The sequence below is a fragment of the Triturus cristatus genome, chromosome 11 (genome assembly GCF_964204655.1).
Source record: "Triturus cristatus chromosome 11, aTriCri1.1, whole genome shotgun sequence".
Lineage (NCBI taxonomy): Eukaryota > Metazoa > Chordata > Amphibia > Caudata > Salamandridae > Triturus > Triturus cristatus.
Genome location: NC_140594.1, coordinates 302,660,164 through 302,684,690, shown reverse-complemented (window position 1 = coordinate 302,684,690; position 24,527 = coordinate 302,660,164). Strand labels below are relative to the sequence as shown.

Below are 24,527 nucleotides of genomic sequence, written 5' to 3'. Positions count from 1 at the left end.
TAGGTTTTGACCATGCAGAGCATTAAAAGTTAAAGAGCGATGCTTTCTGTTTAAACATGGCACTTGGTAAATTGTCTACATCAGGCTGCATATATCACTCACATAATTATTAAATCCCAGCTGCAATATACTGTTGCATAAAGATATGGGCTTAAGTTTTGGAGGCTTGGCATCTCCCAACTTCAAATGGCAAGATTCTAGAAACTGCATTTAGGCTGTGGGTGAACCAGGCATGTCCTCTCCACATGTGGCGGTCTGCTTACAGGTTTTTTCAGCAGCACCAGTATTTCTTCCTCACTCCTGTTCCTATAAACCGTAACACTAATAGTGAGATACTCACAACATCCTCTGGTTCTCACTTTCCTCAGTACATGTGTGGAGTAACTCTTGAAATCGAAGCAATATACCGGATATGCTCTCTGTGTCCGTCTATAAACTGTTGTGTTTCTGTTGGCATAATCCAACTGTATCGTCAATTTTAAAGTTGGTCTCAAAGGTTGGGTTTGGAACTAAGTCTGCTCTAAGTGTATTTTTCTTTATGTGGGTCACAGCGCATGGCAATCAAATTTAGGTGATACTGTCACTCTTCGTTTGTATGTTGCTCTCAAGCAGCTCTGTTCATCAACGCAAAGTGTGGGATGCTACGATGGGGGTCAGGCAAGCAGCCATAGTCTATATAAATGGTGTAAAATCCTCTGCCTTCCTTTTGGACATTTGTTTCTTCATATACTGGGCTTGCTAGGTCACTGGCTGCCTTATTGCAACTGGTTTGGTTCAGGTCCATTGCAACAAAAGGTCCATCCATCTCCCTTCTCTAACAGAATAATTCAAGCCAGATAGTTGCATTAGAATTCACAAACAATTCCTTATGAAGATGGAAGTCTGAGGAGCAGCACAAGAGTACATGCAGGGAAACAACAGAACTTGTACTGGTAGCAGCACTGGCTACTTCTTAACTCTGTGGAACACCCTACCTCTTTAGGACCTGCACACAGCCAGGGGGATCCCACATCGGTAATCTACCTCACATACCTCTCTACAGTCTCAACCAGACTCCACACACAACCTGGGAAAATATGGGGTCCATCATGACATGTATACCATTGAAGGCTCGGAGATATGTCTTCCCAAAGGTATTCATGTATAAAGCATGCACCCAGGGCTGTAATCAGTTGCCACCTATTGTTAGTAGTGGCATGGCCTGGTCTCGTGGGCAGTGAATATCTATGTTGAAAGAAGTGCCGCTTTTGGTTGACTTTAATTACCCAACACGGCTTACCAAGCTGCTGAGGAGCAAAATGCCAACATTGTGTAGAACGCTTGTTAGGAGACCCTTGACACAGATCTAATGCACCATTAAATATATGGAGTCTGCCAGGACACTAAAATGAGAGGCAGGTTGTTACATCAAGCTTTCGACCTTTCAGTTAACATCCAAGAGACTGTTTATTAATCAGGCAGACTATTTTGAGTGCAGGTGCTCTTGTGTTGTGTATCTTTCATATACAGTTGTTTTGCAGTTTATGGGAAGATGCAGTGTTCTTTATCACTTTCACAAAGGAGGCAGATTTGTGCTCATGTAAATACTGATCACAATGTTCTTAGCATGGATTGCACCATGCTCGTATTGCTTTGTAAGCATGCATTGTATCCTTTTGCAAGTAGAATGAATTAGGTAGTGGGTCCTATACGGAATGTTTGGTGCAGGCATGGTAACTGCTTTACCACCAGTTGCACAAATGCAAAGCAGTCAATTCTTGATGATCTAATATGGAAGGTGAAGTGGCTTTCCCCCTATCCAGTGTACTTTTTCCTTTGTGATCTATGCCATAGACATAAAGTGATAATGTTGCTATTTTTCTGATTCTACTTGCTCAGACCAAAATTCTTTGCAAACCTGTCTGCTTTCTCAACTACACTTTCACTCTCTCCGCCATTTCCCCCTTTCTAAGATCCCTGCACTCGCTGTTTCTGCCATCTGTCTCTCTGGCTCTTGGTCCCCTTTCTGATTCTCCCATTCCCCTCCCCAATCTCTTAATTTCTCTGTACCCCTTCTTCTCTCTTCTATTCTCTCTCGGAAGCTGGCCCACACATCTTCATTCTCAGCCAACCTTTTGCTCCCTCACTCTCCTGTTTGCTCTCTTGGTCACCCATTTATTCCATTGCCACCGCTCGTTTTTTTCCCCCACTGCCTGCCTTGTCTTGAGTGCTTTTCCTTCTTCATTGCCTTCCAATCTCACTCTTCTCCTTTTTCTCCACTTTTTGCCTTGCAGGTCTTCATACTTTTTCTCTTTGTAATAAGCCTACCGTCTTTGTTCTTTGCTCTTTATTTTCAGATGAAAGAAGATCGTTTCCGGTCTCTCTTTAGTGCCTTTGGAACGTTAACGGATTGTACTTTGAAGTTCACAAAGGAAGGAAAATTCCGTAAGTTTGGCTTCATTGGCTTTAGCGCTGAGGATGAGGCAAGAGCTGCTTTTAATCACTTTAACAAGTCCTTCATTGACACTGCAAGAGTCTCGGTGAGTTTCCTAGGTGACTAAACGTTTCATTGTAGAAATTGAATTTGTGGCTGTGATCAAAATACTGTATTTAAAAAATTATTTTGGTTTTGGAATGATTAACATATATAAAAAGAATTCCTCTTGACATTTGTTTTATGCACATTTTCGCCTGGATTTTAATTTTTAACATCCTGAATACCTGACTGAGTTTGATCTTTGGTGGGTTGATCATTCACTGCTATTTGGAATCCTAGGCTTTTGGTATTGCTTTTAGTCTAATGTGTTTAAAACTATTTTCTGTCTTCTTAACTGTCTTAAAAAAAAGTGTGCTTGACACAATCTATGTTGGTTATCTTATAATGCATTGCACAGACAAAGATGTACAATCACGCTTGAATCTTGTGAGAGCATTGGTTCTTTTGTAATTGCTCTTTTTCCTTATGACTTGCTATGATTTTTTAAAAACAATACGGGCTGGACAAACAGCCTGCAAAAAGCTTATTGTTCACTCTGACAAGGCTTTTAGCATAAATGCTATAAACAGTTAACACTGTAGACAATTTCGTATGATCCCTGTAACACATAAAATGAAGTAAATTTTTTCTTTTTACATTTTTTTAGCCAGTAAGTGACAGTGGCGTAGCAAGGTCAGGTGGTACCCAGTGCGAACAATTTCTTGTCACCCCCAGCTTAACGTACAGATACAAACAAATAGCATGCATCATAATGTTTACTTTACTTACCCAACTCCATATCATCGAGAAGAGGATGATCACAATGAATCAATAAGCTAAAAAATGTAACAAAAATAAATTCAGCACTGCACTTATAAGCTTCTGTAATAATGCACAACTAACACAACAGAATGACGTGGGGGGACTGGCCGGCATGGCAGCGGATAGGATTGGTTGCGGGTTGAGTGATGATGAGTCACCGGTTGTTTACGTCTGGCTCGAGTACAAACTGCGGAAACAGACTTCGGCGGAAAGAAACACCCCCTCCTCTTCCTGATTCATACGCTTCCCACTGCACAGTGTCAAGTTCAGCTGCGTTTTGTTGCGTTTGTTGACTGAACTAAAAAGTTTCAATACTTATTATGTTGACTTGTTGAGGTTAATTAATTGTCAGACGAAGTTATTAAACTCGTTTGAAATAATATATATTTTTTAAAAAGTGTTGTAAGCCCCACATTTTTATTTTATTTTAAAAAAACATATTTTTGCTATTTTGTCAGCCCCCCCTCAGTGATGACACCCGGGGCGGCCCGCACCCCCCTTCCTACGCCACTGGTAGGTGATCTAGTATGGAACATCAATAAACATGAGCACCTTTAGTTGGCTGAGAGACAGGTAATCAAACTTAGCAGGCATATAAAACACCGATTTTCTGCACGACAACTAAAAGCTCTGAGAGGACTCTTTAAAAACAGTCCATCATTGCTCCGAAAGTAAAACTTTTACAGGAACAAATGGACTCATCCAATAAGTTTGCTAAACCATTTAGCTATATTTATCCGAACATCACTCCTATCGCCAAATTCTACCATCTACATTAGCTGATAAATGTGACACAAATTGTTGCCTTCCTTGACATTAAAGAGAAAGTCTCCCCCAAAACCAGTTACACCTTGAGCACTTTCTTCCAAATGCACACAGCAGTTCATGCTGACCTCATCCAAATACTATTGTGCCCTGATGCCATTGATTGTCTTTAAAGCCAGTTTAACTTTGTATCATTATGTCAGCCCTGATTAGAAGGTCACTTACTCTGAGAATCTTAAACGATCTATTGATATCTGGCTAAATCATACCCATACAGATGTAACCCAACTCAAGCCCCAGTTTTCCTACCATTTTACTGAATGTTTTCCAACCTGCTTCGCCTTGGCAAAGACATCATAAGCTGTTCTTCCGAACAAATCCTTGCCTAGATAACTAAACAACAACTCTTATTGATGACTAATGTGGCTTCTGGTTCTACTGTAGCCTTGAGAACACCACCCTAAAAACTTAAATGACAGACAGCACAGTGTAAGCAGTGAGAACTCTTGTCTTATTCTTTTATATGATCACTGAATAAATTGTTCTACAATTGATCACAAAAGGCTAATCTCTCAATCTTGGAACACTGCATGGACCTTGACCAACCCTTGTGTTGGGTTACCTCTTTCCTAACCAACCATCTCACATGATTAAGATGGATAAATCATTCCTCCGCCTCTCCCACAGTGTGATGCGGGGTTACTGAGATATAGTTTTAGCTCCCTCTCTGTTCAGTTTGTACCTTTAGCCACTGAGCACAATATTTGTATTTTCTATTCACCAATATGTGGATGACCCCAAACTCTGCTTATCCATTGTTCTCCAAACATGTATGGCTGCCAACATTTGGATGCTTTTTGCCCAGAAAGCTACATTCCCACTGATTGCCCCTTATATATGAACACATTTGGCTCCGTATTCTTCCCCATTTTCAAAGTAAAATATCACTCATGGTATCTCTCACCGACAGGTACATTGTTATGCTTTACTTTAGAATATTCTCTTTCACCTTTTCTTCTTATAAACAAAGTATTGAAAGCTACCAGTTTTCACCTTTTCCTGTCTCGTACACACCTAATAATAGCACTCTGCACCCTCGTTATCTTTTACCTGGATGTTGACAGTGCTATTCTTGTTGTGTATCTTCATTATTGATTTTCCCTCTCAAAGCCATATTACAGCCTGTGCATGGACTCTTCTGTTCATCATGAAAGTTTATTGCGTCACCCAGTTGCAATTGGTATTGTTGAAGCAACGGGTAAATATACAACTAGTTGCCTAGTCTGACATGCCTATGTCTGAATAAGCCTACGTGTTTGGGCAGTCTAATTACTTTGGAAGCCTCTCTTTTCTTTTTATGCCTGAAGTAAAATGAATATCTTTTGTTGGTCCAATGTATTCTTTTATTTCCAGTGACCTAACTCACTGTTCTGAAAACTATCTATCTGTTTGTTACAATGTAAGCAGTCTATTACTGTTGTTAGTCCAAGAGAGCTCCATAAAACACTTAAAAAATATAATCCCAGTTTAAAATCTTTATTTCGGTTGTAAAACCATAAAAGATGCACACAAATTTTTCCTTGGCAGTGGATCCCAGGATACAGTTATCACAAATGAGAGTATTTAATACACCAGGTTCTAAAAGTCAAATATCTCATAATGAATTTGTAGGCACAAAGAAGATCACAGAAAAACATTATTTACAGTATGTTGTCTCTATTAGAACTAAGTAGAAATATAATCATTAAAGTAGCTTGCCTTTCTTACATTTGCTTACCAATCTTATGTACTAAATAATTCTACTTTTGTAGAAAATTCCAGAGTTTTCTTCATGAATGCCTCCTTTTAGTGGATTGAAAGTCCTTGTTAAACTGTGAAAGAAATACCATCACATATGGAGATAAGCACATATGTTTCATAAATCAGAATCACAACAGTCAATTCTTATTTATTTTATTTTCAAAGGTCGAATTCTGCAAATCATTTGGCGACCCAACAAAAGCGAAGGCATGGAGCAAGCACTCCCAGAAACCAGAGCAACCCGAGAAACCTACAAAGAAGACACATTCCTCTGATACAAAGAGAGTAAGATGGGTCCTCATCGTTTGTGATTGGGATGGGGGAAATATACAAATCTGGTCTTCCTTTAAAGTGTTTAATGTTGCTAATCTTGTCCTGCATTGTAATATAGGGATTGTCCTGTAGATTAGAATCGTGATCACAAGATTTTGTTCCTAGAATGAGAGAACCATGGGGGCCAGAGTTCTTTTACACTTGCTTTCTCCCATTCTAGTGACAAATTCACTCACATTAATTTCCGCAGGGATGGTGCATGCCAGGGCACGGGAGGTGTAGGCTGCTGGGCAAGGAGGGAGTCTTGGGTGAGGGGAGACTCTGGTCTCCTGAGAGGATCATTGTTGGCTCTCTCTTTGTGCTGGAGGACATTGACAGCAGCTGGGCTTCAGTGGCTGCTCCTCCGGTGAGGTGGAGGAGCGTCACCTCACTGCTTTTAGCAGTGGAAATGAAGGAAGAATAAAATTATAATAACTGAATGTTATCATTTTATTTGTTCCTGTGTCTTTGCAGGGCAGGGGTGCTCTGCTCTCAGAGCAGGGGAATGAGTAGTGACACTCTGTAAAGTGTGCATGACTGTTTGACCGGTCGTCTTGTGCCGGCCAAACAGTCATGCGCATATGCTGGCTGCATTACAGCCTGCATGAAGAACATGCCCAGGCCCTCATTCCCTATGCAGCATTGTGATTGGTCAGGGGAGTCTGGCTGCTTCTTTTTGTGGCTGGAGCAGAGAAACAAGGACGATGAGGTACGACACAGTGAGACGCAAGGAGGTAATTTTTCTTTTTTTATCTTTACCTCTGCCTGCCGTGCTACCCCCGAGCTGTGCCAGCTGCTACTACTGGGCTGTGCTTCTGTGCTCTTCCTCTGGCCCTTTTAATCCATGGTTTTAAGGGTGCAAATCAACACTTGATAGATAGGTAAGGTGTTCTCCGCACCTGGTAATCCCAGGTGTGGGAATGCCGGGCCACTTGAAATTGGACGTAGCGATATCCACCCCTGGGGATTCCATTTTGCAAACTCTTATTGAGGGCCTCAGTGGTGCAACAATTCTTTTGTCTGCCTTGCATAAACCTTTATACTTTATTATATTACCATCTTGAAGGTGCACTTTGTTGGTCTGCTATTTTCTCTGAATGGGTCATTGAACCATTATTGTTGACCACTCCTATAAATCTGCATACATCAATTAGGTTTTCCAAGATTAAGTGTGCAAGTGCAGCTTATTGGTGCAAAGTTTCCAGTGGGATAAAGATCACCTATACCAGTAGCATGCAAGTCACAGGTTTTCTTCAATGCCGATATAGTGTACAAATATTTTTTTTCTTTTTAAGCATACTGCTTTTCGAGTCCTACTAGTGTCTCTTCATAAATTATGTTAGTCTGTTGTCTTTATTTGAATAGCATTATTTATCGTGGCTTTGTGCTTTCTTGTTTAAGATTATCACTCTAATAAGTCTGTTTATTTGTAGGTTAAAAAGAAGGAAAAAACTGTGGCTGCTCTTGAAGCGGTGAGTATGAAGTATATCCCTTTCCTGAGCTCAAAGTGGAGAATATTTTGATATTTTCAATGAATGAAGCACAACATCCAAACACACTTCAAGCTGTTCCATGTTCCCCCTCTTGTCACTGGCTGTGCTTTCTGGCAAGCTGTGACATCTTTCCACAATTCTAGAATTATTGTTTTCATTGCCCACTTGATCAGGGTTTTTTAGGTCTCGCCTACGCAGCGCGCATGCGCTGCATAGGAAAGAGACCTTTTAGAAATCGCTCCAGCTTGCAGCCAAACACGTGCACGCGTTCCATTGCCTTCAATGGCAACGCGTGCACGTGAGGTGATTTACTTGCGGGAGCGAGCGTCGCCATATGGTAGCCATTATCGCTCCCGCAAGTAAATCGCGCAGGCCCCCCTCCTCCCCCCTGCTTCTAGCGCGCGCGCGCACACACACAACTCCAGGACTTTTTTTAAAAAAAACTTTAAGCACGAGGCGCGTGTGCGGCCAATGCTTGTTGCTTCTCGGCTCGATCCGAAGCTGTATTCCTCGTCTATGTAATTAACGTACTATACACTACAACATCCCTCCACTCCCCATGGTTAATCAAACGTTAGTCAAAATATCACGTAACAAACACATAAAAACAAAGGTATGTGGCCAAACAAGGTTAAGACTTAATGATCAAACACACCCCTTCCACCTCCATCAAAGCATCGAGCAGCGCTCACCATGCGCCTTTATATATTTACTTATTGATGGCGTCTGTAAGCTTATTTTTCTTGCCTTGCCTCTTAAGCAGCACGGACCAACCTTTCAACACCGCATCAAGCAGGATTTGCTGTGCACCTTTATTTATTTATTAACGGTGCCTGTATGGATTTTTTTTCCTGACTTGCCTGTAAAGCACACCCTCCCACCTCCGAAACAGCATTGTGCAGCGCTCGCTGTCCACCTTTATTTATTTATTAACAACATCCGTATTCTTTTTTTCTTGCCTTGCCTCAAAATTACATCCCTCCCACCTACCACACAGTATTGAGCAGCGCTCACAGTACACCTTTATTTATTCATTGACTGCGCAGATATGTCTTTTCAGTTTTTGCCTTGCCTTAAAAGCACCCCCCTCCCACCTCCGACACTGCATGGTCGTGCAAAGCGCCGCTTTCACTTTTTATTTGTCTGCTTGCAGTGTTATTTGTGGAATTTCCTCCAAAGCAGACCACCCCCACCTACCGACACAGCATGGCAGCGCGCCTTTATTTATTTATTAACAGCTCACTTTTACCAAACATTTGCATGTAAATAAATAGCTTTACCTGTTTTGTTACTGCAGTGCAAAAAAAGTAAGTTAAAAACATTAACATTTACTATGCCAATAGCTCAAACTTTCACAAATGCGAGACCTATTGCATTGCAAATGCTTGTTTCTTCTCTGGTTGGATGTATTCTGCCACTAGGTCAAGCCCAGTTCCTTACAGTAGGCAGGTATCATGAAAGCCGCTCACTCATTTTTACTCCATTATTCATCACCTCCATTGCTTTTTTTTTAATCATATTACAGTTCAATGTAGACTATATTTTGCAAATTCTTAGCTAATGAATACTTCACAATAAAATGAGTTTAAAAGTTACTGCCTCTGCTGCAGGGATGCAGACACATTTCCTAGTAAAAAAGGGTATAACATCTTTTTAAGTACGTATTTTGCAAGCTGTGTGGTGTGATCAAGTTTCTACACAGAAAGAACCTTCAATGGCACATCTGTCTTAAACATAAAGTGCAATTGCCACTGAATTGCCACTCTGCCCCCTTCCCTTATGCAAACATAGAACAGTTATTCTGTTCATAGTTCTATTAGGACTATTTCTTTTGGCTTCTTTCTGCTGTGAATGCAACTCATAGCTACACTCGGACATGAAGTAAGTTTGCTATTTCAACCCTCAGATGTTCACAATATTGCCAGTATTGATTAGACATTGTCATGCAAGTGCCACAGTGATCTTCAGGAATTATGGTGTGCATGTGTTGCTCTACTCTAGTCAGAGAAGGAAAAAGAGAAGGCGTATTGCTTTGGCTGATGCGTGAAACTTGAACCTGGTCAGTAGCAGCCCTGCAGTTAATAATTAATGTTAAGAGTTTTAATGCAAAAGCATGTCCTCTGCTGGATTTCTAAAGGTACCAGCCTATTAAGAAAGCCAGCAGACTCTGTTAGGAAGCAGGTGTAGCCTAGAAACTAGAGGGCTTGTTGCTTCAATGTCAGAGCCCTTTAGCCAGTACTGTGTTCTCTTCTAGAGATCATACTGAATGTTGTTAGTGCTGCAATTGTTTCCTCACATCGGAATCTCATAACAGCTGTATTGCCTGGAAAATAGGCTTGAATGTGTTCAGTAGATGCAAAATGCTGCAGACGGCCAATGGAAAACGCATTTGAGAACACATTTCTTCAGGTCTGGCCATCTTTATTGTTAACCTTTTAGTACACATGTGTTATGTACTATACCTTTCCTGGAATTGACCTTCTATTCCATCTAATATGGTGAACAAGATATATTTCCCTTCACCTGTTTTCCTCCTTAGCCACATTGAGTGATACTGGCAAATCAGTTTTCCTCCTTTTACCTTGTTTCCTTCTCTTCCAAAATTCAGAGCACGCAGGACAAGGCTAAATTATGGAATAGACGTTATGTGAGACTCATTATACATACATTTATTTCTATTATGCATTTTAATATCCAGTATTTACCATTCTAAGTAGTGCATTTTACTCTCCATGGAAAATAAATACCATGAAATGAAGAAGGATGCACATACCGTTGTGTAAGTGTAAGAGAACCGGTTACTATTTTTTTTAGGTAATTTTAACATGCTCGCATTTAATGAGAGTACAGGGAAAATAGCCTATCTTTTGCTCTGTTTTATTGAAAACAAATTTGTTCATTGAAAAGGCAATTGTACTGTGTTAGAAGCGTTGATAGAAGTTAAGGTGGTGGTTGAGGTAAGCCAGACAGATGTTGTGGAGAGCTATGTAGGCATGGGTGAGTAGCTTGAACTTGCGTCTTACCTGGATTAGGAGCCAGTCCAAATGCTGAGAATTGTCTGCAATCATTACCTCTCTACAAGTGCCTCTCAAAGGAGCATCCCTTTGGTGTACTCCCTGGCATTCTCCCACTTTCTAATTTATATATCTCTCAGCTGATAAATGTAGCAAAAATTAGCCGCCTCTCTGTTATACAGTGTGCACAAAAACACATATTTGCATCAGGATCTCCAGACCTTTTATAATCCAATCACATTTCCTGTGTTTTGATTACTTACACTACACAAAAAGTAAAGTCATTGCTTCCCTAAAGCTACTTGTGATAGTTATTACTGCATTTTGATTGTAAAATGTTGTCTGGATGTCCAGGTTTCTGCTGCCATGATTTTGATGACCGGAGTCAAGGTGATGCTGTCCAAAATCTTTAGTCAGTGGATGGTGCAAGCAAAAATCTCATAATACCACATTTTTTAATGAATTGCAGACTGTTTTAATATGTTATGTGAGCAACTATGGTCTCTGTAAATCTGTATACATTTGTTTACTTGGTAGTGTATCTTGCTTAAGAACAGTGAGTGATATGAACACTTGTAAATGGCCAATCTTATATGTGATATGATTTTTGTTTTCCCATTGCTGATAGCTGAAGGATGATAAGGCTTTCGATGAGTTTCTGGCAGTGCATCAGAATCGTACTCAAGTGGCCACCTGGAGCAATGACACAGTGACTGATAAGACCACAAAAGTCAAGGTCAAACCTAACAGTGACTATCTAAACTTTGATTCAGACTCATCGGAAGTGATGAGCGACGATGAGGAAGAGAGTGACGATGAACAGGAGCATGGTGGGGGTGGTGTCAATGGTATGGTGTTATCTTTATTATCTTTTTAGTAGTGAGCTAACATTACTACTGAAGGTTTTAGCACATCTGCAGAGAACCCTTTTACTCTAGGAGAATGTTTCCACCACAGACTCGGTCAGAGGATTTGGTGACCTCTGTCTAACTTCTGGCAGAAGCTGGTCTCTAATTGGAAAAAAACCTTGATTGGAACATTCTGCAAATATATCAATAGTCCAGTAGTGCAGGAGAATTAAAACGTCTGTGCTTTGTATTCTAGAAATGGGTCCTCAAAGTAACCTAAGAATTTGACTTAGCCTCTTTCAAATGGTAGCTCTTGAGTATCTATGTATTGAACTGAATGGAGACTGAACATAATTCCAAGGCCAGGTGACAATCTCCCCGTATTGACTTTGGAGTGTTTGTATGCACAGAAGTGCAATCACTGTGAAATCCAAGCAGGAGGGATATGAGTATGTTAGTCCTTAATACATCCCTTGATTTAGCTGTAACACCGCAGATTGTTGAAGTATAAGTTGACCTTACAGTGTCTTTGCCAATAAATGTGTCTCATGGCACTGTTTTATTCTACTGGTGGAAAATTGTTAATAAAAGTATACCTATCTAGCCACATGAAAGACGACACATGCACAAAATATAAAACCCACACCTATTGCACTCGAAAGTCATGAAGCCGATGTGCTGTCTAGTAAAACAATGCATGCAGCCTCTGCCCAGCAGGCTTGGCCTCAGATACTATGAAGTCAGATCCTACTTTTGACAAAATTGCAGATGATGGTTTCTTTGCTCCAGGTATCAAGTGGATGTGCTATCAGTGATTTTCAAGTATATTTGCAACTTGTTGGGCCCTCACATAAATGTTTAGAGTTTGAGAGGGATGTCCGAATCGGAATGTGTGGTCGAGTATTAGAAATGTGGAGGGGTGGGGATGGGAGACACCAAAATATCAGCCCTGAGCAAGTCAATTTAATATCGCTTTAAAATAATATATTGACAGTAGAGGTGTGCCTGTACAGATAATAATGTGATGAGCTTGGAATTCGAGTGGCCCTCTGACTCCTAAAAAATGTTTCTTCAGACAGAGGCCACAGGTTTCTCTAGGAGTGCTCCATAAGTGAGAGAGGTGTAGGGTTGACATGATACTTACATACGTGCAAAGAAGCTTCTTTTTGTAGAAGTTTGTGTATGTGCACACAGTTGAAACCCATTATTTTTATCACAGTCATCAAGGATGGTGGTACCAACATTGCTATTTGTTCTGAGCTTTCGGACATGGATTACCTTCAATCAAAGGTGGTGAAGGGTTCACCATCGCTGGAAGAGAAGGTTGATAATACAGTCTCAGTGTCCGAGGATGAGAGCGAAAGTGATGAACGAAACAGGAACAATATGGGTGTAGATAGCCAAACCAAGCCAGAGTCGACAGTCTTGAAGAAAAAGCAGCCAATAAAGGACCATGTTAAGGGATCTGAGCAGAAGAAAGGATTGAAATCAAAGGTATGTTTAAACTGTTTGAACTGGAGCGAGACAAGATTTGCATGTGCTGCTCTTTTTGTTTTGTTTTTTGTACAGTCATAGGTTTATTAGGGGAGTGTCAATGATCATGGTTTTACATGGGATTGTCAGGCACACATGGTTCTGGTTCCTGACCAGGTGAAATGCAAGTGTTGACTTCTTACTAAAAACTATGACAATTGATACATTATTATCACTACAACCAAAACCTAGAAATCTAATAGAAGTTTACTTATTTCTGTGAAGGCAAATAGGTGTTTGTTGTCTTGGTGGAGCAGAGCTTGACTCCTTAGTAAGGCATTTTCTTGATCTTTCTGAGCGAGGACCTTGGGAGAGTGTTATCTGTGATGTTAGTGAGAAGGGGGTAATCAAATGTGTGGTGGTTATTTTTTGAAATGGGAATTCTAGCAGAATACTTGCCTCTGAAAAGGGAAGATGCTGATGATCCCTGCAATAAGTAGGATAGTGAGAGGGTAGGGATCCCTGTAAGAGAAAATGATTGGTTCTGGTGAAAGTGTAGGTCCCTGTCAAATGCCTAAGATATGGTGAAGGATATGTGGGGAAGACCAAGCTACTAGTATGGGGTGTCCATGTGGAGGGACGGTATGAATCAGAGAAATTAAGGTTGTTTTCAAATTTGGGTTAGATTGTATTGAAGTCTAGGCATCTCTGGCCTAAGCCTACCGTCTAAACAATATTGCACGTTTGACATAGCTACTGTTCTTTTCTTTTTTCAGAATGTGATTACTCCTGCTTCAAATGAACCCACCACTCAGCATACAGTGAAGCTGCGGGGAGCCCCCTTCAATGTCACAGAGGTAGAGGCTTCCTTTATCATCAGAGGACATGTTAAAATCTGTTGAGATACTCTGTTTAGTCAGACATGATACACTTTCCGGATAATGTTCCTGGAATTATGAAAGCTGACCATATAGAAATTTGGCAATGCTAATCAGTACAATTTTGCTTTTTAAATAATCTCATTCAAGTCTCTAGGGACCATGTTACTGTTTCATTGACTACATTTAAAAAACTGGAGCATAAAGCCAGTTTAGATGTTGATTTCTCAGAGCTAAGTAGACACCAACTATTTTTCTACTTAGTATATTTGAGTGAACAGGCATTTGGGATGTATTCTTTCCAGTTGTAAAGAGAGAGGTTTGGGTAATAGCCATAGGAGAACTAATCAGAAGGAGAAAACAAGGAGCTACAAAAGGCAAATATTGACCATGAACAGATATTAGAGTATGAAACATTGAAATACGAACAACAAGAGGTCCAATTGAAAACCAGCACTTTTCCATTCATGTAAAGGAAGAGCTTGACTGGGAACTTCAAAGGTGTGACCCGCTATACCTAACCTACTGGAACAGTGTGCTAACCTACTGGAACAGTTGGCACTGGCATAGCTATTTTCAGTTCAAACTCAAGGAAAGATAACACAGGAAGCCACCCTAAAATATATACAAAATTAAATAAATCCCTCACTCCAAGCATAGAAGAGTAAAAGGCATTTTAGCACAGCCCTGGTTTTGCCTACAACTTATTCTAAGTGCTACAGATAAAAAGAAATAGAAAGTCGCACAAGTGCCACAGCAGTGCAAATAAGTGAATTAAAATGCAACGTCAGTCAAAACAGGAAAAGTTTAAAAGACAGCTACTAAACACATATAGTTCTTTTGTTTGCTAACCCTCACCTTCAAATTTAACCACGAGTTCCTAGTGGAAAAGGGCACAAATACTGAGTTAAATGATGTATCCTTATTCAGGACAAGACAGATTCCCTGATTACAAGTTGTGTGGAATAGGATGGGCTATTTACTGCACCTGGTAATTACATTACCCTAGTGTGAGGTATTTACCGGGTGTGGTAAATACTGCCTATTCTGAATTTTCAACTTGTCATAAAATGTATCACTGATACTTAACACACCACATTTTGTCTTTTTCTGAGCCTTTTCCCCAGATAAAGTTTAGCAGTTTTGACCTGTCTGAATTGATCAGGGCAAAACTGCAAAGGTATGATATTTATCACACATCGCAATTCCGATCCCAGTTCAAACTCTGGTTTGATAATCTGCAAGAGGGATGGAGAAACAATGGGGACAGTGACCTCGCAAACACAACTGAGATCAAAGAGAGTTAGCAAATGAGCACAAGTTCTGACAGTCACACTTTTCTAAATTCCATTATTCCCATATATTTACAATGTTCCAGATAACTCTGCAGTAGGATGATTCATAAAAAAAACCACAAAAACACGAATAGGCAACTTAACACTACAAAAACAGCGCAATCAGTCAGCATTTGGGAGTTCTAGCTGGGGACATGCAAATAACTTGACAAGCAGTGGATGCACCATCCTCCTCTAATTGGTTGTAATTATCACAATGTAATATCTTGTTCACTATCGTGGCAGTGTCTGGCAGCATTTTTATTACAAAACAAATGATCTTTGTGATGCCTGCTTACGTCTGCATGTTTAATGGTATCAATCTCACAGCCAGAATCTAGTGGTGCTGCTCAGTTTACGAGTTTCCGGAATTCAAAGGACATCAAAGGAAATTGCAGTATTAGATCATAACATTTCCCAACCACTTGCAGCATATGAAGGCTCTGCACAGCCTTCATTTTTACTCTGGTTGACCTTGCTAACATTGGCGCCGCGTCGTACTTTCTCTTGCTCTCGCTCTCATTCTCTCAAGAGTGCATTGCTCAGTGTCTCGAACACTCTCTCGCTCATTCACTCATCCTCTTTCTCCCACTCTCCCTGTTAAATCTGTTTTGGGAATGAGGAATGCTAGTGGAAAAGAATGATTTCTCTTATAAGTGTTTTTCATTTTGTTGAAGAGAGATATGTATGTTATTATAATAACTGGGGAGTTATTTAGTGCTTTTGCTGTAAGGTAGTATAAATCATCAGTGTCAACTTGGGGAATTTGAACGAATGTAGCTGCTAATATGTAAAAATGCATCACAAATCACAAACATATTTTAAGCACACAAAAAAGCCCTGAAAAATATGCTCTGAATCACTACTGAACAGTTATGGATTTAAGGTGGCAATTAACTGGTCCAAATTCAAACATTCAGTGGCATTTAACAGAACTACGGGGGTCGGGGTAGACCAGTTACAGCCCAATGTGATCTCAAAACGCAAATAGAGCTACTGATGTTGGAAATCGATTAACACATGCATTTGGTACCATTGGGGTTACAGTGCTGTTGGGACTGTTTTCATGAATTGCAGTCTGAAGCTTCAGATAAGGGGCTCCCAGGACCTGGGTAACACATCATTCCTTGCTTTAACTAGGGTCCTGGTACTTAGGGTTTGGTTTAAACTATCTTTAAGCTGTGATGTCTCTGGGAACCATAAAGGCCAGAAAGGTGGTTCAGACTGTTCCCATTTCAGGACACTACGCTAAGACATAAGATTAAAAAATCATTTCCTTTGATCCTTCTCAGGCTGGAAAATGGAGTGCTACAGCCTCTTACAAACTCAGAAGTTGGCCTCGTCATAGCGATGGAGGCTCTACAAATACAAATATCTGGAATGTGGTCTACAGGTTTTTGGCCCTGTTGCAAAGCAAATTTTAAGTTTAGTTTTGGTCAGCTAGGCTGTGAATCTTGGGCAACTCACATTCCCAAGACAGCATTAATGCTGGCTTTAGTCTGCTGAACCTTGCCCACCTCCTCCTAGCCAGTGGTCCGCTCCTTTGCATGCACTGGACAGGTCAACTTTCTCTTATTTCATGATAGGTCATGACTGGAGGACTTCCTTCAGATGCTGCGGCTTGTTCCTAGACTTTGGGAGAAACATCAAGTATTTTTTCTGGTAATACATTCCTCTGTTTCTGCAGAAGAATGCCTCCAAAATTCCTGAGTACAACTTAGTGGCTTATGGGGGCACTAATAAGAATCCAGGACCGTTATGTTATGATCCTAGGCCTGAAGAGATGAACCCAGCCAACTTTTGTTTTATAGCGCATCTTTGTGGACTTTCCTCCCAGGCTTTCACAAAGTAGGTGATGGGAAGGCACCAACTCACTAAGAAAATGTGGATTTGCAGTGAGACCGAACAGATTCCCTAAATGGGCTCTGTGCATTTCCAGACAGTCATTGGTCAACCATGCATGAGTGGTGGGAGGGGACACAACACTAGGCTGATTATTTTTATCCACCCGAACATTGTTGAGGGGTAACTTATCTGTTAGTAGATATTCAGGATGAGCTGCGAAATGGCAGACCTTTTTTTAGTGGGTCTTTCAGTCAGTCATTTGAGGTCTGTACAGTGTGAAGCCAAATACATTAACTGGATTTTAATTCTGTAAATGTAACCTGTTGTAATTCTATATTCTCAAAGGATATTGGAGGGAGAAGACATATGAATTATCCATATTAGATGGTGTAGTGTTTTACTAAAAAAATGTTGGTTCACTTTAGGAAATTTGAAATTGAGAATTGATAAAGTTGTAGCCTATAATTTAATGTGGTGAGCAAACTTCTCCTGCTATTTTGATTTGTTGTTTTTTTGTTTTAGTTTGGAGGGGAGCATTATATGCTAATTGTAATAGTTACTCTTGAATCATTTGTAAATATGTGGAAAGAACACCATACAATTTATTTCATTTGTGCCTATTATAGCCGCTTTTTTTATGTGAGAGGAATAATGATTTAAAATCCTTGTTAAATGACAACGGCATACAGACAGTGAGGATTGCCTTTGAATAGGTTTTTTGCTTTAAAGATGCTTAGGGGTGCATTAAGAATTTTCGGGTCTGATCTATTGTTTGGCGAGCAGCCCACTCTCTGCCAGGATGACGGAGTAAATTACTCTTTGTCCTGACTGAGGTGCCGCTGGCTTTAGAAATGTCGGCTTGCTCAGCAGAAATTTCTAGCATTGGCAGGAACCATTGTCACAGAGGTTCCTGTCAATGCATTGTAAGTTTGCCATACAGCTCCAGCAACATGACAGGGTTTTGTTTGTCTCGTTTTGGTATTATCTTTTTGAAAATAAAAATCGCAATGCCCTTCTTGCCATGGAAGGATCCTCCCATGGCAAGGAGGGGGGATGGTGTGGGGGGGAGGGCGTTGAACACTTTTTAATGCCCCTTATCGCCTGTTTTTTCCTGGCAGTGATGGGCATTGAAAAACTGCTTCATTTATGTCCAGTCCATCTAAATTAGGTGGGCGGACATATAGCCAAAATTCTAACAGCCCTTAATCTGTCAGACCGTTGGAAGTGTTTGACCATAGTGGACATGGAGTAGTCTCCACCGTCATCAAAACCGCCCACTTCTGAATCAGGCTGGAGGTGCCATAATGCAGGTGGGGATTTCCCCTTCTGTTTGTGATGGAGTTCTCTTTCCACCAATATATAAATTGGGCTCTTAGTGTATAAGATTGATGTAACTGATGAGATCTTTTTAAAATAATTTGATTGTTTTTTTTTTCTTTCTATCTATACATCAACCATAAACAAATCAAAAGAAAAATATCGATTGTGACAGACCGGTCATTTGAGGACAATAAATGTACAGCAACAGCATCCAGGTTAGCACAGGAACCACCCATATATAGATCACCTTTAAGCAGTTATGCTTTCAAGTCATCAGCAAAATATAGTAAGTGTGAAGTTAAAACAGAGTAGAGGGACAGGGAAGTGAGGTGGCAGAAGAAATGTGGGAGGAAAGGGGACAATGAAGAAAAAAGATTAGCAGCAGAATTCCCATGAATAACATTCCACAAAATCACATTTTCTTGAACAACCCCTTGCTTCTTATACAGATATTTCAGTAAGCATGCATCAATCTAGACCAGAACATTGATCCTCTTGTAGCAATATCTCAAATTGCCACCACCACTCCCATTTTGTAGAAAGTTTTGTATATTTCGGTGGAGCTCATCAATCACAAATTTCCAATAGTATGGTCTTTGAGACACTCTCCATTGGTATTTCAGTGAACTTAGCCTATGTGATACTCACCCCGCTCCAGAGTGGGAAACTCTTGGGGCACTCTTATGTAGTGTGGAAGAAGGTAATCACTTGACAACAGCCGTTAACACAAGTCACTATTGATTCTTCCAAACATAAAACATTATTTGCTTGCGCAATGTACTCTATGTAGAGTTTTTATTTCTAGCAAACCAAAGCTTCTTCAGAGTGTTGCAAACTCTGAGCCGTCCAATTCCTTTAAGACATGTACCTGTTTAAATCTCAGGTTATCTAGTGGTGTCATAGTGTTATTAATCAAAGTTTTACAGATGAACAAGATAGTTTTTTTTTTCTCCGGACAGAACTTCAGATAGTAGTAGATGTTATAACAGAGTGCTGTAATGAATCCTGATGTTGTGCTGACTGTTTATGAGTATAGCATGCCTGAGCCAGATATATTTAAAAACATTTGGGTCCACCAGTTCAAATCCCTTCTGAAGTTCTGTGTAGAGTTTTAGACTGTTATTCACACACTGGCCAGGTTTGCAGTACCAATCGGGGCTCACTTACAAAAGCTTGATAGTTTTGTCATTTATGCCAGTCAGTAACAAGTGCATAATGGGGTGTACCTAGTAAGGAGGCTGTCCAAGATGCTCGTCCATCTCAAAATAGGTTTCGGAGTATTTCATTGAGTCTCTTAATTACGTTTACTGGTACCATTTATGGCAAAATTTAAATGATATAAATCATCTTGGGGAGTAGTATTATTTTATATATGGTTGTTCTACCCAGTACCCACTACCCAAGGGGCAATGAGCACCAATGCTGCACGTCATCTTTGAACTCATTCCGCATCTCAAGCTGTGGTTGAGGAAATACTTCCTCTTTCACATGATACGTATCCCTACGTCCCCAAAGCCTCCTCTATCACATCTGGCAGAGAGCTGGAAATCAAATTTCTGATACCAAGTGGACAGAGCCCAGATTTGTCCCAGTTGATACAGTTTTCAAAATGTGAAACAAACTTTCCTAATATTCTGAGGACTGATGATGATTTGGATTCTGCGATATTTAGAAGAATGTAATCTCTATAGTGAAATCTGTCTTCCAATGAAGAATCCCCACTAAGACCTCCTTTCCGGAGGGCATCTGTGAGACCGGCCTCACGGCGTGGCCCTCTCCATCATCCAGCCAACCTGCAACCACCCTCAAGACACTACATCCCCGACTCCGGCCGCCCCAGCCACCCCCGATCCGCGGGCCGGCCAGAGGCCTGACCAACTCACCACCCTACCACGCATGTCCAACCAAGGAAGCGGGAGCCTCAACACAGACCCAGAGACGCCAGCCCAGTCACACCTCGGGTCGCCTTCCCCGGGAGGACTCAATCGGCCACCAGGCCCCTGGGGAGCAGGCGCCTCCCCTACCGAGCGTCTGGGGTCCCTCCCAGGCCCACCTGAAAAGACCAAAGAAGTGAGCGGCAGGAAAACCCGCCGAACCCCCTCCGTCACCCCAGTCCCCCCTCTGCGAGCACTCCGGACTTCAAAGAACCAGCGGAGTATAACAAGGGGTGCCGGAGAAACAAGGACAGAGAAGACCTGGAACCATCTGAGCCTGCAAGCGCTGTCGCGGCTCCTGAACGCTGAAGTCACCTGGGCCTGCTGAGTGACTCGCGGCCTCTTGCTATTGAACCATCTGAGCCCTGCGGACTAGGTCGCGGCTCCCGAACACTGAACCACCTAGGCCTGCTGAGTGACTCGCGGCCCCCAGCTATTGAATCATCTGAGCCCTGCTGACGGAATCGCGGCTCCTGAACTCCGACCACCTGTGCCTGCTGAGAGACTCGCGGCGCTCCCCTTGAGGACGACTCGGGAAGAGATCGCCCGGAGACACGACACCCTCCGGCTCGAGGATTGTGAGCTTCCGCAGGGTATTTCGCAGAGACACTATCTTGAAAGACTGTCCCGCTACCCCCATCCCCCACGACTGACTTGTGGTACGTTGTGCCACTGCTGTACTATTCGCCTTTTGGGTCATAAAGATCCCTTGAAATCATCGATAAAAGAACTTATCGTCCTACCAAGAATACGTGTGGTGTCCCTCTGTTCACAGTGCAGTTCAGGGTGTGCGCGCCTGGTTCGGCTTATTTGGGAGAGGTGGGTCAAAGGGGTGGGCAGGACGTGTATCGAACCCCCTTCCGGCGAACGCCTTTCCAACATCATCCTTCCATATTCAGCAGACCAAAGGTTCCACTGCCTAAAAAAACTTCAATGGAGAAAGGGGCATCCCCGCCTTGTTTCCTTCTGCAACGAAAAGGACTCAGAGAGAACTCTGTTCACTTTAGCTGTTGGACCTTATACAGTATGTGGATTCAGGACAGTAGATACAGTCTAAATCAGGGCAAAGGCCTTGGCTTCATCTAGCGACAACACCAATGCAGGTTCAGTGCTACTTATTGTGTACTCTATACAACCAGATAACCATCTAAGGTTCTGCCAGGTGCTTCTACCCAGCAGAAAATCTAAGACTAAGAGCCCTGCTTCATTGCAAATGCAACAAGCATTTACAATGCAATAGGTCTCGCAACTGCGAGATTTTGAGCTATTGGCATTGTAAATGGCAATGCCTTTTATAATATTAAAAGGAATTGTCATTTACAATACCAATAGGTCAAACTTCGCCTAAAGTGAGACCTATTGTAATGCAGAGCACGAGTGCAGTATCCCTGAAGCGGGAGCCGTGCTCAACAGTAAAGTAAAAAAAAAAAAAAGAGAGAGACAGCGCGGTGTCTCTGAAGTGGGCGCCGCGCTCACTAGTAAAGTTTTAAAAAAATATAAGAAACTGGGCGCGGTGTCCCTAAAGCGGGCGCCGCGCTCAGCATGCAAGTTTATTAAAAAAATAAATGAATAAAAGGTAAAAGAAAGCATGGTGTCCCTGAAGCGGATGCGCATTTTTCTTAAAAGTAATTAAAACAAACAAGGTCATCGCACACTGCCTATGCTAATTCGTCCCCCAGTGGTATGCCCACACATCTTGTTCAATCATCGCCCTGCCATCAGCCCTTTCCCATCCTCAGGCCCGGGAAACAACAGCTTCTTGCTTTTTTAAGTCTTTAGGGAATGTAAAAAAGAAAAATCTGCATATATGGAAATAAGCAAAAACATCGTACACAAATACGAAATAGAAAACTGAAGAGACTACTGTAAACATTCTGAATCAAGGACGACCTTAGACATGCAGTGAATATAAATAAACTTGGCAGCTATGCGGCCTTGCGCGGGTTAGAAATTAAACGAAGAAAGGGATAGCTTGGGAGCCGAGGAGGGTCGGAAGTTTGAACTCATATCCACACTGTAACGCTGGTAGGAAAAGTTACAATAAAATGACTATTTGGGGATATGCAAACAACATTTACAAACACAAGGGGCGAATCCAGTGCTGTGTGTAACTTGCGAGACTTCCCAAACCAGTTTCTTGGGGGTGGAGCAGGTTATGGGCGGGCAACGACGTAATATCAACAGCTAAAGAGCCCGCCTGGCACTCAATTTCTGTAGGAAGCGAAGTAGATTACTGAATATTTACGTATCTTCGTTCCGAAGTCCACTTAAAACCTATCGTTCAACGTATCCTCGTTCCGAAGTCCACTTAAAACCTATCGTCCAATTAATGTCGGAAAATACCGGACGTCGCTACAATGGTGAAAGGTGCTGAAACGTGCCACGCCGCAAGGACTGCAATTAGAAGTGTCTGTGCCTAAGTAAGAGCTTGCGCTACCTACCGGGTGGAAGACAGGCGGCTGCAGGAGGAAGCTGGCCGGGACAGGGACAGTCCCCATGGCTTTCTTGACGGTCGCCCACAGAGCCCTCGGCTAGCGCCGCCGTGTTCCTCACGCGCGCACCGAGATGACCTGATGCGCGGCTCAAGTTATCCGCAGCAGCTGCTGCAAGTCACATGAGCTGGTCACGTTGCTCAGAAGAGCATAATTAAATACAACAAGCCCGGCGGAGCGTGGCGCGCGCGCGCTTGGGGGCGGGGAAGCAAACCCTTTGAAGTGCTCCCAAAAAGCGGAGTGCATGGCGGCACCAAGCGCGTGATTGTGCGCGTGCCAGCAATGCAATCCGCTTTTTGGGAGCACTTTTAAAAGCCCCTATAGTCTCGCTTTGCGATCGCTCACGCGATAGCAAGGCGAGACCTAAAAATGGACTAAGAGTCCTGCTGCATTACAATTGGGGTTCTCCAGTCCCTTAGCGGTGATTCTTGCTTCTGTATTGAAGAGTGATGCTAGTGTATGCAAGGCACATCCTGTTTTTTTACTTCTCTCATTTATGTATAATGACATTTGTGACCTTTCTCAATTCTTGTAGCAGGGCTTCATCTGTCCCAGCTCTTTCTAACATTGATAATGCATGTTCTGAGATTTTGTCAGAGACTCTTTTAAAGAACTCTGAGGGGAGACCATTGGAGCCTCTGGGTCCTCAACTATGTAATTTAGTAATAACTTCTGAGAACTCTTCTGTTTGTTTTCCGTCTCATGCCATCCGATCTTCCAAGCAAATCATTGGTGTGGGTAAATCCTTGATGAATCCCAACAGCAGTGTGCCTTTGGCTCCATAGACATTCTCAAAATGCCTGGAAAATGTGTGGGCTAACTGAACATTGCCTGTCATCAGTGTTCCATCTTCATCTTCTGCTGCACCCACCCATCTGCCATTTTCTTCAAGCATAATGTGCCATGTGCCAGAGCTGGACCGCTACAAGACGATGGAGTTGAAGGACAAAGTGTTAAATTTACTCTCGGTATTCCCGTCCCTTATGTCTGAGATGGTGGCCCCCGCGTCCTGCTAAAATCCTTGAGAAACCTCTAAATGGCCATTTGATTGAATTTGTGAAACAGCAGGGATGGCTTGTCAGCTCTCAGTTCGGTTTCAGGAAACATCACGGAACCAAAACTGCGTTAATCTCAGCCAAGGATTGAATTAGGTGCTTAGTGGACAAAGGGCAAGACGCTGCTTTGGTACTTCTAGACCTGTCCGCGGCTTTTGATACCATCTCTCCCTCGCTGCTGATTGATTGCCTTCAAGATCGGGGTATTGCACGTCAGGGCGTGGCCCTTCTGTTCTTCCTTAGGTATCGTTCACAGAGGGTGCTGCAGTTCTGTTCGGGTGTCTTCTCCCTGCCGTGTAGAGGGGCACAGTGCAGATCATTCAACCCCATGCTTTTTAACCTCTGTATCTCCACTTGCTGCCATCATAGGGTCCTATGGGATGTATGTGATATCATATGCTGATGACACACCAAACATTTTGTCGGTTCCTAAGATCTCTGCCGCCACTGCAGATAATTTCTCTCAATGCATTTCAGCAGTTGCAGACTGGATGGGACTGCATTTTTTGTAATTAAATGTTGATAAAACCAAGGTGCTACTCTTTGTCCCGCACTCCTTGAGTTAGAATAGTAATTGGTGACTTGACACTTTAGGTACTTGTCCTGCCCCAATTGAGATGGCAGAAAATCTTGGGGTAATCCTAGATACTGAACTTACACTCAATGACCAGGCTAGTCACACTGAGG

At 42.0% G+C, this 24,527-nt stretch overlaps 1 protein-coding gene across 1 annotated transcript in view; it reads left to right on the top strand.

Moving 5' to 3' along the window:
- Positions 1-24,527, top strand: part of RBM19 (RNA binding motif protein 19) — a 420,351-nt gene that overhangs the window by 4,464 nt on the left and 391,360 nt on the right. The window contains exons 2-7 of the mRNA XM_085635231.1: positions 2,337-2,519; positions 6,008-6,127; positions 7,588-7,626; positions 11,290-11,509; positions 12,729-13,003; positions 13,759-13,839. Coding sequence (XP_085491357.1) covers positions 2,337-2,519; positions 6,008-6,127; positions 7,588-7,626; positions 11,290-11,509; positions 12,729-13,003; positions 13,759-13,839 — 918 coding nt within the window. The remainder of the gene's footprint in view (positions 1-2,336; positions 2,520-6,007; positions 6,128-7,587; positions 7,627-11,289; positions 11,510-12,728; positions 13,004-13,758; positions 13,840-24,527) is intronic.